This window comes from Mesoplodon mirus, assembly GCF_964341445.2.
Source record: "Mesoplodon mirus genome assembly, chromosome: 19".
Lineage (NCBI taxonomy): Eukaryota > Metazoa > Chordata > Mammalia > Artiodactyla > Ziphiidae > Mesoplodon > Mesoplodon mirus.
Genome location: NC_138995.1, coordinates 35,458,616 through 35,473,673, shown reverse-complemented (window position 1 = coordinate 35,473,673; position 15,058 = coordinate 35,458,616). Strand labels below are relative to the sequence as shown.

Below are 15,058 nucleotides of genomic sequence, written 5' to 3'. Positions count from 1 at the left end.
GCGGTCCAGTGGTTAGGAAGCAGCACATTCACTGCTGTGGCCCAGGTTCAATCCCTGGTCCCCTGGTTGGGGAACTAAGATCCTGCAGGCCGCAAGACATAGCAAAAAAAAAAAAAAAAAAAAAAAAAAATCCTTGGACAAATCAATCTGACTTGATAATTTTAATGCTAATTTAAAAACAGATGGCCTTGGGCTTCCCTGGTGGCGCAGTGGTTGAGAGTCCGCCTGCCAACACGGGTTCGTGCCCCGGTCCGGGAAGACCCCACATGCTGCGGAGCGGCTGGGCCCGTGAGCCATGACCGCTGAGCCTGCACGTCCGGAGCCTGTGCTCCGCAACGGGAGAGGCCACAACAGTGAGGGGCCCGCGTACCGCAAAAAAAAAAAAAAAAGATGGCCTTTCTCTGATTTTATCAGGGCAGAGTACAATGCATCATAAGATTTTTTTAACTTAAGAGTTTTCTTTCATGAAGAGACTGATTATGAAAAATAAAATTTATACATTAAACTAAATTGAATTATAACACTGCTACATTTTTTGATATCAGAAGTTATGTTGCTCAGTAGTTGTCAGCTTAAGCATAATTTCCAACATCCTTAGTTAACTTTAAGACCTTGGTTGGACCAACAGTAAATGGTTAACTAATGGACACTCTTGGATACATGGCTAATTTCCAAGTGAGAGACACCAAGCATAAACACACACATTACACGTTTTCTTTTTAGTATAACCACAATGTCATTATTGCACCCAAGAAAATGAACAATAATTCCTTAGTATCATCTAATACCCAGTCTGTATTTAATGTGTTTTTCCAGTTGCTCTGTTCTAATTATTCTGATTTTTTTCCCCACCATAATTATACAATTCTTGCCTTGCTTAGTATGTCACAAATAGAATTAGTATGCATTCTTTTGTGTATGGCTTTTTTTTTTTTTTTTTTGCAGTACGCGGACCTCTCACTGCTGTGGCCTCTCCCGTTGCGGAGCACAGGCTCCAGACATGCAGGCTCAGCTGCCATGGCTCACAGGCCCAGCCGGTCCGCAGCATGTGGGACCCTCCCAGACCGGGGCACGAACCCGTGTCCCCTGCATCGGCAGGCGGACTCCCAACCACTGAGCCACCAGGGAAGCCCTGTGTATGGCTTTTTTCACTTGGCATACTATTTTTGAGATTCATCCACATTACCGCATGTCTCAGTAATTTGCTCTTTTCTATTGCTATGTAGTATACCATTCTGAACGTCTTTTACAGTTAAACTATCTTTGATGTTTCGCAAAGGTCCCCAGACAATCAATCACAAAGATTTGTCTTTCACCTTATAAGGATGCTAAAACTATTAATTTCATTGGGTTACTCTGAATTTCTTAAATCGCAAACACTTATTAACTGTGTCAAATCAAAAGGGAAGCTTGTCTACTTCTACTGAGTCTCTTTACTTTTCATGGCAATGTAATTACTTGCACAGGATCATTAAGAATCTGTCCTCCCTTGTACTAGGACAAAATTAGACAAATTCATTGTGCAACACAGACCATAATTAGAATGTCATATTTAAGAATAAACCTCACTTAATCAGGTATGGCAAGGTTACTATTAAAAAACAAGGATTGTAGTTCATGTATGGAACCAACTCAGGATACTGCTCTGGTACCTACTCTGTGGCATGCAGTATAAAGAAAGTCCCTTTCTGGCAGGCGAGAAATTTTAGCATATTTTGGGAATCTTGAGGACAGAAGAATTCATCCAAATGTATAAATGCTATAGGTGAAATATGTAAAGATGATTTTCTTGATTTTTTTTGGAGATTTCTTTCTTAGCTTTAAAATAGAAGAGACAAAAGAGGCAACTAAAACCAAAAACAAATGAAAACCACCCAGCTACTGAAAAGGTAACCTAAGGTTCCTTATGAAATTTCCAGAGAGGATAATTCTCTAGTCTTAGTAATTGCTAATACCTCCTGCCATACTCTATATACAATCAGGCTAGTCTACATGCATGCATGCGTGTGTGTGTGTGTGTGTGATCAAGAGTAATCCTTGAGGCTATTTATAACTACAAGGGCACAATTAACACAAATTACAGAAACTCTGGAAGTAAGGTAAAAGAATAGCTGCATGCTCTCTCAGTGTCATACTAGAGAACTGTCTAGCAGGCCCGACCAAGGATTATTTCATAGCTAGGGCAGCACTGTCCAATAGAACTTTCTGTAATGACATATGTTCTATATCTGCACTGTCCAAATTGGTATCCAATAGCTACATATGGCCACTGAGCACATGAAATACAATGAGGAAATGAATATTTAATTTCATTGAATTTTAATCAAACAGCCACATGTGGTAGTGGCAACACACTGGACAGTGTAAATCCAGCCTTCAAACTATTTTTGTATGGGCCCTAAGAATTGTTTTTACCTGTTAAAGCGTTGTAAAAAGCAAAAAAAAAAAAGAAGAATATGAGACAGAGACCCTGTATGGTTCATAAAGTCTGAAAATATTTATCACTTGGCTCTTTACAGAAAAAGTTCACCCATGTTTGTATGCTCTAGGAGAATGTGTTTTTTGTTTGACATACTATTTATATTGAAAAAGGCCCAGAATCTGTGAAATTACACATTTAACTTGCATATTTTTGTCCAGTAAAGACACAGATGATTTCTGTGATAACCCCCCAAATTACTGTTTCATAATCCTGTAGGACAAAACTTGTTCAAGTTTTGTATCCAATCTAGCAGTCTTATTTCAACATTCTTTTTCAGTACCTATATTCATTTCCTGTACTGTTCCTTGAACCAGTTTTCCTATCCAGCTAGTTCCCTCAAAAATGAGTTATAGGGCTTCCCTGGTGGCGCAGTGGTTGAGAGTCCGCCTGCCGATGCAGGGGACACGGGTTCGTGCCCCGATCCCGGAAGATCCCACATGCCGCGGAGCGGCTGGGCCCGCGAGCCATGGCCGCGGAGCCTGTGTGTCCGGAGCCTGTGCTCCGCAACGGGAGAGGCCACAGCAGTGAGAGGCCCGCGTACAGCAAAAAAAAAAAAAAAAAAAAAAAAAAAAAAAAAAAAAAAAAAAATGAGTTATAAATAAATGCTTGACATGTGCTCACCTTGTATCTTTAGGAATTACCTTTTAATTAAAAACAAAAAAACAACCAAAAATAAAGTGCTCATTTAAAAAATTCCTATTTACAAAAACAAAACTAAAAAAATGGTGAGGATTCAAGGAATATTTTGAGAAGTAGATAATATGATGTGGCAGTCGTTCCTATTGTCTACCAATATCCACGTTCTGCTTCTTTAACAAACAGAACCCAGATTTTGTTCAGGGCAGCAATGTATCTAGTTAAAACTGAACATTTCCTAGCTCTCTTTCCTGCAAGTATTGGCCATATGACATAGTTCTCGCCAAAAAGAGATAAGGAAAAGTCTGCTGGGGTGTTGTAGAAAGGTGTTGTGGCTTCTTCCTTCCTTCTTGAAATAGAGACTTGATGGCTGGAGCTGTGGTAGGTATTCTGTGACCATGAGGGAAAGACCAAAAGAACTGCAGAGGGCCTCCCTGGTGGCGCAGTGGTTGAGAGTCCGCCTGCCGATGCAGGGGATACGGGTTCGTGCCCCGGTCTGGGAGGATCCCATATGCCGCGGAGCGGCTGGGCCCGTGAGCCATGGCCGCTGGGCCTGCGCATCCGGAGCCTGTGCTCCGCAACGGGAGAGGCCACAACAGTGAGAGGCCCGCATACCGCAAAAAGAAAAAAAAAAAAAAAAAAAAGAACTGCAGAGACCTTCACCCTGACAGCTCCTAACCACTGCTCAGCCTTGGACTGTTGTTTATCTTAAGACTTTTTATTGAGTGAAAGAAAACTAAACCATTTTGTATAATTTCTATCACTGCAGCCAAATCCTGATCTATCAGCCTAATTGTTAGAGATATATCATCTGCATTAACCTATTATAACAAAGTAATGACTTTATTATCTTAATTTAAAAAATACCAGGGTTAATAATGAAACATTGTGAACTAAACATATAGGTTCAAGAATGGATAAAGATCTCAGATGACTGGTAGATAGGGATTTTCAATGAAAAGGTATCATAATCACAACTGACTTTTCATAGAAAATTCAGATGTGAATCCACACAGTTCTTATTCATCAATTAAGGTAAGTAATTCTGTCAGCACTAAGACTGAATAAAACTTTCTCTAAGTTCAAAGGAACCTCTTAAATTAACAATTAAAAGAAATAATTCAGTTTCTTTAAACAAGAGCATTTTCCTATGTTGTTTCCATATGACATACCTTATTTTTATAAAAAACAGTTCTTTAATTAATTACTGTAAGGATTTCCCCCCTATAATTTTGTTTCTGAAATGCAAGACTTCTAACTTCATAAAATTATATTAATTTAGTAAAAAGTCAACATAGAACAAGATGTTGTCCCTGATTTAATTAAAACCCTGTAATACTAGCTGGTAAACAAACAGGGAAGAGGAAACTACAGTCATGAGCCATCACTTTGACCCTAGTACAATCAGCATGAGTATCCCTTATTTCAACATTCTGGTATAACCCCAAAGTATTAACCATAAAAGAGACTGAACAAACCTCTGTTTCTTAAGAAGGTGATTTTCACAACCATGGTGAGTTAAAAACTATCATTCTAGAAAAAGCAAAAAGGCCTCCAACCTCCTTTCTGGTAAAATCAAAACAAAAAACTCTGTCACTACCCAGTATTACAACTATAAATTAATTCCTCCATGAACAAATCTACTGTTCAAGAATTCATTCAAGTTCTTCTAACGGAAAAGGAAATAAAACAATACAGCGTCCATCTTAACCCTCTGAAGTCAATGAAGCAACAGGCCACTTCTACTGGAATTGCGTTTTCTTTACCCTTATCTTTCTCCTCTCTTACTCCACAAATATGCAAGCAAAAACTCAGGTAAAGGACAATCATCAACTCTTCATAAGACCCTCTCTTCTTTTCCTCTCAAATTAAAAGCAGACTGGAGGTTAGTCTACCTTACCGCAGTTTCTCAGGTGTATTGTAATTTCAATGTTTAAGACTGATGAGGCCTCCAAATTACTTTCCTTATAAGTCCTCCAGATTGGTGTTCTTGGTAGGGTCACTGGCTATGCTTCACGGTGGCTATTCACTGCCACGAAGTAAAGCCTGAAATGACACCACCTGATGGGCAGCTGTAGGTAGCAAATTCAGTACCCTAAAGGTTCAGGGAGAAACCATACAACAAGTAGCCATGCTGTTTATTTCCAATTATTCCTCTTTTGTTTGTTAACCTCCAGGACAGGCTCCTAGCTCACCAACTAACTCTAGCACCCAGTTCCCTGCTATGGACCTCCATGATCTCAGCACTGCATTATCTCTAGATGCCTCACATGTCCATCCTTTAGCCTCTCACTTCTCTAAATTAAAAGGAATGCTTCCACTTCACCCATGACCACTGAGGTACCACCCCTTGGTTTTCAGAATTCCTCCAGATCCAAGATTCTGATCTATGAAATGCCTCTCTAACTACCACCTCTAGAATTCTCCAACACTTACTGAAACTGTCCTCTGCTGCATGATTCCCTGAGTCTAGGAGGGGACACGGTCTAAGGTCCTGTCCCTCCCTTTATTCTTACAGTTCATTATGCCTTGTGCCTTCACCTGCCTCCTCTCCAGTCTGAACCTCTCAAGCTATTAGTTCACTAACAGTAGAAGGTAAGTCTTGCATATTTTTGGACTGTCCTAGCCCAAATAAGGCTGACCATTCAGAAACAGTTCCAGGGCCCCATTTTGCCTTGCTCAATTGCACCTCAGATTCCTTTAGTCTTTATGTGCTGGCTTCACCAACATCCTGAGTGGGGGAAATCATCACCTACTTGAGAATTTCTGGATCAAGTGATACTATAAATTCAAACCACCTAAACTTCCCTGGCCCTCACTTCAAGTCCACAGTCCTTTTTTGTTTTTTTCTAATGCACTTCCAACAGTTCCACTATATCTGTGTTGACATACTGCACTGTCTTCAAGTTCTCACCCTCCCTCTCTGGGCATAAACTGGCATCCCACTTTACTAAGACAGTACTATAGGCCATTAAGGCCTTCAATTGCCCTCTTCACCAAATGGGAAAAAAAATGTGTATCCTCACTCATCTTGTCTCCCACTACCTAAAGCAGAGGTCCTAAAAAGGCAGTCCAAAAGCTGAATCTGGTCCACTGCCATGTTTTGTTTAGCATATGTGGTTGCTTTCTATTTTTCTTTTTTTAGAATATGTACTTTAAAAAGAATGTATTAGTGCAAAACTTTTACTGAGATGTAATTCACAGCATACATGGTTTTTAAAACATAAATTAGTTGCCCCTTAAAACAAACCAAAAAACCAAACCAAAACAAAACAGATTTCCCATTATAAAATGCAGACTTCCGGCTTCCCTTGGGTGAGAAGATCAGACATCACTAGGCCCAAACTGTGTAACCAGCTGATACTGAGCGTGAGCATCTGCCCTCTCCCACAGGGCATGAGCACCTTGGTTCACCCGTTCCTTCCGACCAACCAGCCACTTCCCTATGCAGTCCCCCACCTAGTCCTAGTGGCTCTTTCATCTAAGGGAAGGATCTAACTCTTTGCACTCCCCAGGACTGAGATCTCTTCAGCCTCGTCTCTCCTCACCCAGGCCAGACTCCAAGATCCCACCCCTGCTTTGAATCTTCTAGTTCTTTGTGAATGAGGCAGCTCATAGTCAGTGCCTCCTCCACTTCTTCTCTGACATTCAATCCTCAACTTCCTTTGTTTCTATGATGTCTGCCACCTTGGACTTCAGTCCCCTCCCACTGGGCCCCTAGGGACAATGCCGGCTTTTGGTTTCCCTCTCACTTTCAGACATTACTTCTCTAGCCCTTGTAGTAATGTCACATTGCTATAAAAGTTCTAAACGCTTATCCCCAATTTCTATACTTATATCATCAGTAGCCAGCAATGGACCTGATGAGGGAGGCATTGAGATGTAAATCTGACGCATCACTGGTGTTCTTACAACCTTCCTTCCATTACTCTCCGCTGCCTCCCTGCTTGGTAAAATCCATGTTCTTTAGCAGGTCGCACGTGCTTTGTGAGCTGGCACCTTCCCCCATTCCTGTCCTTCACTTGAGGAATCCATGAAAAAATGGGACTACTTCATATCCCTGTGATTTTGCATGTGCTCTTCCTTCTGGAAAACTCTCATTCATCCTCCAGCATCCCACTGGGCAGAACAACCCTTCCTCTCCTATATTACTTGCACATACTTCAACTCTTAAACGCTGTTTCCAACTGTCTCCCCTACTAGGCTGTGGGCTCCTTGAGGTCCAGAGGCAACAGCTAGTGTACTTCCTGGCACAGAAGTTTTCTTTAAGTATCGGCTACCCGGTCCCACCAACCTACAGGTCAAACAACGTATCCACCATCCTTCCTGACACCAGGGCTTCAAACCTCTCCCTCAATCCCTACATCCACTCAGTTGCCAAGTCCCAGTGAAAACCGTGTCACCCCACCCATGTCCAGTTCTAAACTGGAACAATGTTCCTTCCACAGTTGGGTCTGCCTGTCTTCAAATACAGAGTTTCAAGCAAATCCTTCCTCTCCCAAATCCTCACTGACTCCCTACTGATAAGGCCCAGTGGCCTCAGCACAGCATCTGGGTCCCTGGAGGCTTCATCTCTCACAGGGCAGCATGACTCTTCCTACCCAGACACTCCACGTTGTTCTGGCTTCGAGGCCCTTGCTCGCAACCACCTCTATCTGGGAATCTTCCCAGATCTTCAAAGCCCAGCTCAAGTACTGCTTCCTCCAACAAATTTCCCCTTTGACAAAAGTGGTCACTCAAGAGCATGTGCCTTTTTTAAAAAAACAAAAATTTCCCAGGACATTATCACTTTCTACCAATAGCCCCATCTCACCTCTCTCCAGCGAATGGAGCCCTAAAACTAACTAAAGCTCCACGTTCTCCTCTACTCAAGCATTTGCTAAAGGGTAGTGAATGCACTTTTTTTTTTTTTTTTTTTTTGTCGTACGCGGGCCTCTCACCGCTGTGGCCTCTCCCGCTACGGAGCACAGACTCCGGACGCGCAGGCCCAGCGGCCATGGCTCACGGGCCCAGCCGCTCCGTGGCACGTGGGACCCCCCCGGACCGGGGCACGAACCCATATCCCCTGCATCAGCAGGCGGACTCTCAACCACTGCGCCACCAGGGAAGCCCTGAATGAACATTTTTAAAGGAGGAGGACAACATGAACCACTTGATGGGACCCACAAAGCTGCTTGGAGACTCTACCAGCTAGTTTTAAAAAGTCCTTCCTCTAAATCTTCCTTCCCCAAACCTTCTTCTCCTCCACAGCTTAACTTAAAATATTGTAGACGTTGAAGAGTGTTCTCCTGTTCTTAATTTTTTTTTTTTTTTTTTTTTTTTTAGCCACACTACGGGACATGCAGGATCTTAGTTCCCCGACCAGGGATCGAAGCCGTGCCCCCTGCAGTGGAAGCACAGAGTCCTAACCACTGGACCGCCAGGGAATTCCCTTCTGTTCTTTTTTTTTTTTTTTTTTTTAATTTATTTATTTTTGTCTCTGTTGGGTCTTCGTTGCTGCGTGCGGGCTTTCTCTAGTTGCGGCGAGCGGGGGCTACTCTTCGTTGCGGTGTGCAGGCTTCTCATTGCGGTGGCTTCTCTTGTTGCGGACCACGGGCTCTAGGCGCGCAGGCTTCAGTAGTTGTGGCTTGTGGGCTCTAGAGCGCAGGCTCAGTAGTTGTGGTGCACGGGCTTAGTTGCTGCGAGGCATGTGGGATCTTCCCGGACCATGGCTCGAACCCGTGTCCCCGAATTGGCAGGCGGATTCTGAACCACTGCGCCACCTGGGAAGCTCCTTCCCTCTGTTCTTAATTTTTAAAAATCAAGTTAATGGTTTTCAAACAAACTCCAAAATGAATTAACAAGAACAAAAAGCCCTTGAGTATGGCATTCAACTTTTCCCCATAAATCTCAAAGGGAAAAAACGGATTTCTTATAAGTGGGAGGGTTGGATTATGAGTAGCACAAAACAAAAAGATAAACGGGCAGGTGACGCATACTACCAAGATACTGTAAGACACACCTTTTCCAATTAGCTTATGCTGAACTGCATGGCAGGGACAAGCAAGGCAACTGGAGTTGGGAGGGTCCAGCAGGGTTTTTCTGTAGAGCAAAAGAAGCACTTTCCATGCTTGCAGTGAGCCTTGAGTAAAGCTCAACTGGGATCAGGCAGAGTACACAATAAAAGCAGTGAGACTAGTCAGACTACAGTGGAGATTTAAGCTGAGAGCTGCTAAGGCAGAGAATTAGGAAAATAAAGTGGGGTTGAATAAATAAGTGTTTTGTAAATCAGAAAAGTTTCGAGTGAATGAGATAGGTAACAGGAGGCTCTACTAGATCTCAGGGCAGGAGAATGACTTTTTGTGGGAGGATTAGTCTAATGCAAGTTGTACTGGGGAGGGAGGGAAGGCAATGAAATAAGGGAGAGGGCGCATACCAAGAAAGAAGGTCTTAACTGCTGCAAAAATAATGGAAAAGGAAGGAATGAATGCATGTAAGAGACTTTCAGAAGCCATAATAGGACTTAGTCATGTCAAACTTTTTAGCCCTGGGGAGTGGGAAGCAATTGGGTAGCTGGGGAGAAAACAAGGAGGGGACTGGGAAGGAGTCAGACCAGACAACTGGTTCAAAAAAATCAAGAACAGGAAAGCAAACTTGATTCAACAACATCTGCAGTGTTTTCAGTTAAGCTGTGGAGAAGAATCATACAGTTAAGTGTCCTATCTCCTCTAAGCACGTTAAAAGCAAGCATACAGGCTTCTTTTTTAATCTAAGAAAGTCAAGAGTCACAGCTAATCAGATTCTTCAAGGGCACTGTGAAATTTCTGAAGTACGACGCCAAAAATGGATCCCCACCCCCAGTGCTCATCATTTGGGAGATAGGTATCAAGAGCAAGGTTTCTGGAAACAAACTCCCCCGGTCTGAATCCTGGCTCTCCCACTTACTCGATGGGAAAACCTGGAAAAACTTGGCTCCCCGGGAGGGGGAGGATGTACTCTTGCAATATTTGGGCTTGGGGAGGGAAGGGAGTAGCTGAAGGGGCCCGAAGTAAGCCTAAGTGTGAAATGCTGATTTAGAGAGAACGTGAGTCACCTCTTCGAAAGTTTCAGTTTCCCCAGCTGTTAAAAACAGGAAGATAATAAAATCTACCTCACTGGATTTTTTAAGGACTGAATTCGATAATCCTTCCAAAGTATTGAACATAACGTCTGATGTGCTACAACCGTTCGATAAATGTCAGTGGTACACAAAATCAATACAAGGAATAATGCTATTTTCACACTATTATTAATCGTCCCTATCTCTTCTTGATATTCTCCGAGTACTGTACTACTGTGATGGTTTTGTCAGATTCTCCGAGGGGTCTGACATCCCCAAGAGGTTCAGAATCCCTGTAGCGGAGACCTGGGAAGAGATAAGTGGCTGAGGTGGTAGGCCAGGACGCTGCGGGCCCTGCCATCAGGCCCTGCGCACCAGCCCGCGGGCTGGGGGGAAAGATAACAAACAACAGGCGACACTCTCAACGCGTTCACTCCGTGCCTGCCAGCCACTGCGCTCTGCGGTCTACGCACATCACCTACTCCAATCCTCGCGACAGCCTTCCGAGTCAGCTGCTTTCGTCAGCGCCACTTTACAAATGGGGAAACTGAGGCGCCCGGGATGAAACCGCTAGCCCAAGGTCACATGGCTCTAGAGCGGAGGCTCGGGAGACGGCGCTCTCACCACCGCGCCTGGCTCGGTCAGCGCAGGAAGGGCAGGGAAGAAGGGGGTGGGGACGCCCAGGGACCCCGATCGACAGAAGGCCGCGGGGGCCGGGCTGGGGAAGGCGATCGCGCGGGGGCGGCGGCCGGACTCACCTTGGCGCTGTGCACCGCCTCTTGCGCCCCGCGGAGCTGCAGCCAGATGCGCGCAGGGAGCGGTTCCTCAGCCCCGAGCGCGCCGAGCACGGCCAGGCTCACGCCGAACAGGCCCTCGATGCGGCCGCGGCTCCGTTCCAGCAGCGCCGCCTTCTCGGCGGGCGCCGTGAACTCATCCAGTACCGCCCGGGCCGCCATGGCGGGCGCGGCCTCCCGCGGCGGCGCCGGGGGCCGGCGGCGGCGACGCCCCCTCAGCGTGCTGCCCCTGTACCCGAGCCCGTCAGGCGGCGTCGGCCCTCCAGGCCGCCTTGGCCCGGCCCGCGCCCTGCCGCCTGGCCGGAGGCCCGGCTACACCATCCCGCCGCGGCAGCCGCAGCTGGGCAACTGCGGGTAAAAAGCCCCTCCGCCGCCGCCGCCGCCACCGCCGCCGCCGCCGCGGGCCGGGCCCCGCCGCCGCGCATGCGCCCCGCCCGCCGCCGTCATTGAGTGTCGCCACTCCCTGGGGGTGGGGGGCGCGGAGGCGACGAAAGTGTACGTCACGCACAGTCGCCATGTTTGTTGAGGGCCCAACGATGGCTCTGGAGGGGGGCCTGGGTGGCCTTTGGTCAGGCCACGACGCTTTTGCGTGGCCTGGTGGATGATGAATTTATGGATTTACAGATGGGGAAATTGAGGCTCCGAGCCAGTAGGCGGGACTGACCCAGTGTCACACAAGGGATTTGGCTTGCTTTCAGACATCTTGAAGCCCAATATAGCACTCTAGCAAGCTGAGTTATCCAGCTTCTCATTTGTTGATAGATTTTTTTGCTCTTCCTCCCTCGATCCCTCCCCCACCTCTCTTCCCAAGTCTCCGCTACAGGGATTCTGAACCTCTTGGGGATGTCAGACCCCTCTGAGAATCTGACAAAACCATCACCAGTAGTACAGATCTCTCTCTCCCTTTCCTTTGCTTTCCGTTGTTTTTTCAGTAAAAATGGTAACAGGAAGAGAAGAAAATGGGAATAATGTGTATGGAGAATTGAAAAGCAAAGAAATGATTAAGGAAAGGTCAAGAGAGTGTTTTCTTCTGGGAAGGGAGGAGGAGAATGTGTTATAGAAGAGGTACAAGAAGTGTGGGACTAGGGGCTCCTCCGTGATTTTAGTGGGGTACTTGGGCAAGTACACCCTAAGTCTCTCCAGATCTGTTTTCCCATCTGTACATTCAAGGGTTGCTCTAGTTATCTCCGAAGTCTTTTCCAGATATTATGTTCTCTGAGCCCATGAAAACAGATTGTGGAAGATAGTGGTTTCCTTTCTCTGGGCTAAATATTGTGGGTATAGTAGATAGTTAGGGACCATGGGCATATTACTTAACTTGTCTAAGTCATAATTTCTCATCTGGAAATGTGGGTAACAATAGTACTTCCTACTGTGAAAATTAAGATAGTACCTGGACACAGTAAATGATCATTAAATATTAGCTATTATTATTGTTAAATTAGCAATATATTTAAGGCTCCATTTTCACAGAAAAGCTTTGTGTGGATTATGCAACCATACTGAACTTATGGGCCTGGGAGCCCTCTCCCGCTGTACAGATTCCCCCTTGAGGAGAAAGAAGGGGAACTAAAGATGTTGCAGTTGGAAAGGCCAAGTGGGAATGGTCTTGGTAAGAGGGATTACCCAAGGTAAAACCTCTCAAGGATCCGGGCTGCTGGGGTTTTCCATATGCCTCAGAAATTCAGACAGGTGTGGTCCCCTGGTGCCCCACCAAAGGATGACTCAGCACAGGGAAGAGAACCACTAGGCTCACAGACTGACAACTTCCTGCTTCCCTGGGCTTTTCCCTGGGTGTCCACACAGCCAGCAGCCTTCCTCCATCAGGTAGATGACCTGAGATTGGCAGGCCAGGTGGAGAGTGTGGCCTTGCAGATAGACTGCACCCAGAGCAGGAGTCAACACAACATGTCATTTCCTGTCTTTCTGGTGCACTCACCTTAAATGGAATTGCTATTGTTCAGTGATTGGACAGGGCTTTCCCCAGGGTGGTTCCTGTTTGCTCCCAGCAACTTCCCTGCTGGTGAGTCTTAATTGCTTAATTATTAGGGCTGAGAAGAGGCTGCTTTGAAAAACACACTACAGCTCCTTCCCCTTTCCCCCAAGAAACCTGCCCTAAAACAACACTAGTAATTCATACACACAACCACAGAAGAAAATTGGGCCTTTAGACCGTGTTCAGAAGTCACTGGGTTGGTGTATCGACAGAGACACAGCTTTGGGATTTTTTCCCTCTGTTTAGAACACTTGCCAGTTCATATCTGGTCAGCATTTCCCTTTAGGGAACTCTCAAGGTTTCCTGAGTGTAGGGAACAAGGAGAGAGAGGGAGAGAGAGAAATCCCCTTTTAGGAAACTCCCTTGCTTCCTGTAGTTTCTCAACCACAACTTCCATCACTTGGCCAGTCTTGCCTACCTGGCTGGCCTCACCACCCAGGACAGTTAGCACCAGGGATGAGACCTTCACGGAGTCTATATTCCAGATACTGTACCTGTTTGTTTTCTCTAATCTCCATAACAACCCATGAGAGGGTGTTGAGGGAAGCACTTATTTCCCCTTCTCATATTTTCATTGTGAGGGCAGGCGGTGGATTCCTACCCTTTTCTCCGGCAGGGCTGACTGTGGAAGAACACATGCAGTGCCCCTCGCCCAGTATCCCCCAGGGCAGGAGAACTCCTCTGACCCCACTGACTGGCTGACTTTCTGAGAAGGATCAGTGCTGGGTTGGGCCACCCTGCCCCCAGAGAGGATGTGTTATTATCTGCTGTCTGCGGTTGCCCACCGTGTCAGTGACTGTGTGAAGTATTTTCACTCAGCCACATCCTCCAGTCCAGCTTTGCCAGTAATAAAGATGACACTTTGATCTCTACCTGTCTGACACCTGCTTTTATTTCTCAGTCCTGAATGCAGGACGGTCAGGAAGAGTAAACGTTTACTGGCTTCCTAAAACTCCATCAGTGGTTGCTATTTTTATCATTCCTATTTTAAAGATGAGGAAAGAGAAGCATAGAGAGGTTCTGGAACGTTCCACAGAGCTGGTAAGTGAAGTGGTAGGAATAGGCATTTGAATCCTGGAAGTTTGACTCTGTACTGGGTGTTATATATGCAGCCGGCTCCCTTTTCTGCCCTTGTACAAAAGCAAGAGGAAATAATATGTTCTCATGACTAACCCCTTAATGTTTGGACCCTCCTTGCCTTGGGATGCTCTCAAAACCAGACACACTTGAACCTGTCGTATTGCTTGGCTCACCAACCAGTCTAATAAACAGACTCAAAATGGAGTGTTTTCCTGGGTTCTTTGTTTTTGGTGTAATAACACCTAGGGCTTAGAGTAAGGAACAGGAATACAACTGTGCTTCAGCCTCACAGAAATTTTAATACATTGGCAAACTGTTCAGTGTCTCTTATCTCCCTTGTCACTAGTCCAAGTTACCGTCATCTCTCCCTTTGACAGCTGTGGGGTCTCTCCCACATTCTTCCTGGCCTCTCTCTAAATTTCAGGAGCTACAACTGCTGGAAGGTTGGGAGAAATTACTCTGTGGCCAGAGTAATCTTCTCAAGTTACAAATTTCATCAGTTAATCTCTTGCTTAAGACCTTACAAGAGCTTCGCATTATGCTCAGAATAAAATTCAAACTCTAACTTGGTTTGCAGCACTTGCAAGATCCATCCCCTGCTTTCTTCTCCTCCCTCCACCTGGCCCAGTTTATACTGCCTGAGGGTATTTGCATAAGCTGTTTCTTCCTCTAGCTTTCTTTTCACTGACTTAACTCCTGCCCATCCATCAGATCTCAGTTCCGGAGTGACTTGTTCAAGAATTCTTTCACTGGTCTCTCTGATGAGTCAAGTCCCCTGGTCACAGGCTCGTGGGGCACTGTGGCCCTCTCACTCATAGCACTAGGGCCAGTTTTACAGGCATTTGTGTGATATGACTGGTGCATGTCCATCTCCAGATGTCATCAGAACTTCAGCTCCAGGGGGCCAGTGATCTGAGCCTGGATTGAGCTAGAAGTATTCCAGGAATGGAGAGCAGCCCTTCATGGCTGGAATGTGCTGAGGCTGGGGGGCA

At 45.7% G+C, this 15,058-nt stretch overlaps 1 protein-coding gene across 1 annotated transcript in view; it reads right to left on the bottom strand.

The window, feature by feature from the left end:
* The window catches only part of N4BP1 (NEDD4 binding protein 1), a 45,912-nt gene extending 34,514 nt beyond the window's left edge, over positions 1 to 11,398 (bottom strand). The window contains exon 1 of the mRNA XM_082605980.1: positions 10,955 to 11,398. Coding sequence (XP_082462106.1) covers positions 10,955 to 11,152 — 198 coding nt within the window. The 5' untranslated portion in view covers positions 11,153 to 11,398. The remainder of the gene's footprint in view (positions 1 to 10,954) is intronic.
* Positions 11,399 to 15,058: the final 3,660 nt, after the last annotated feature.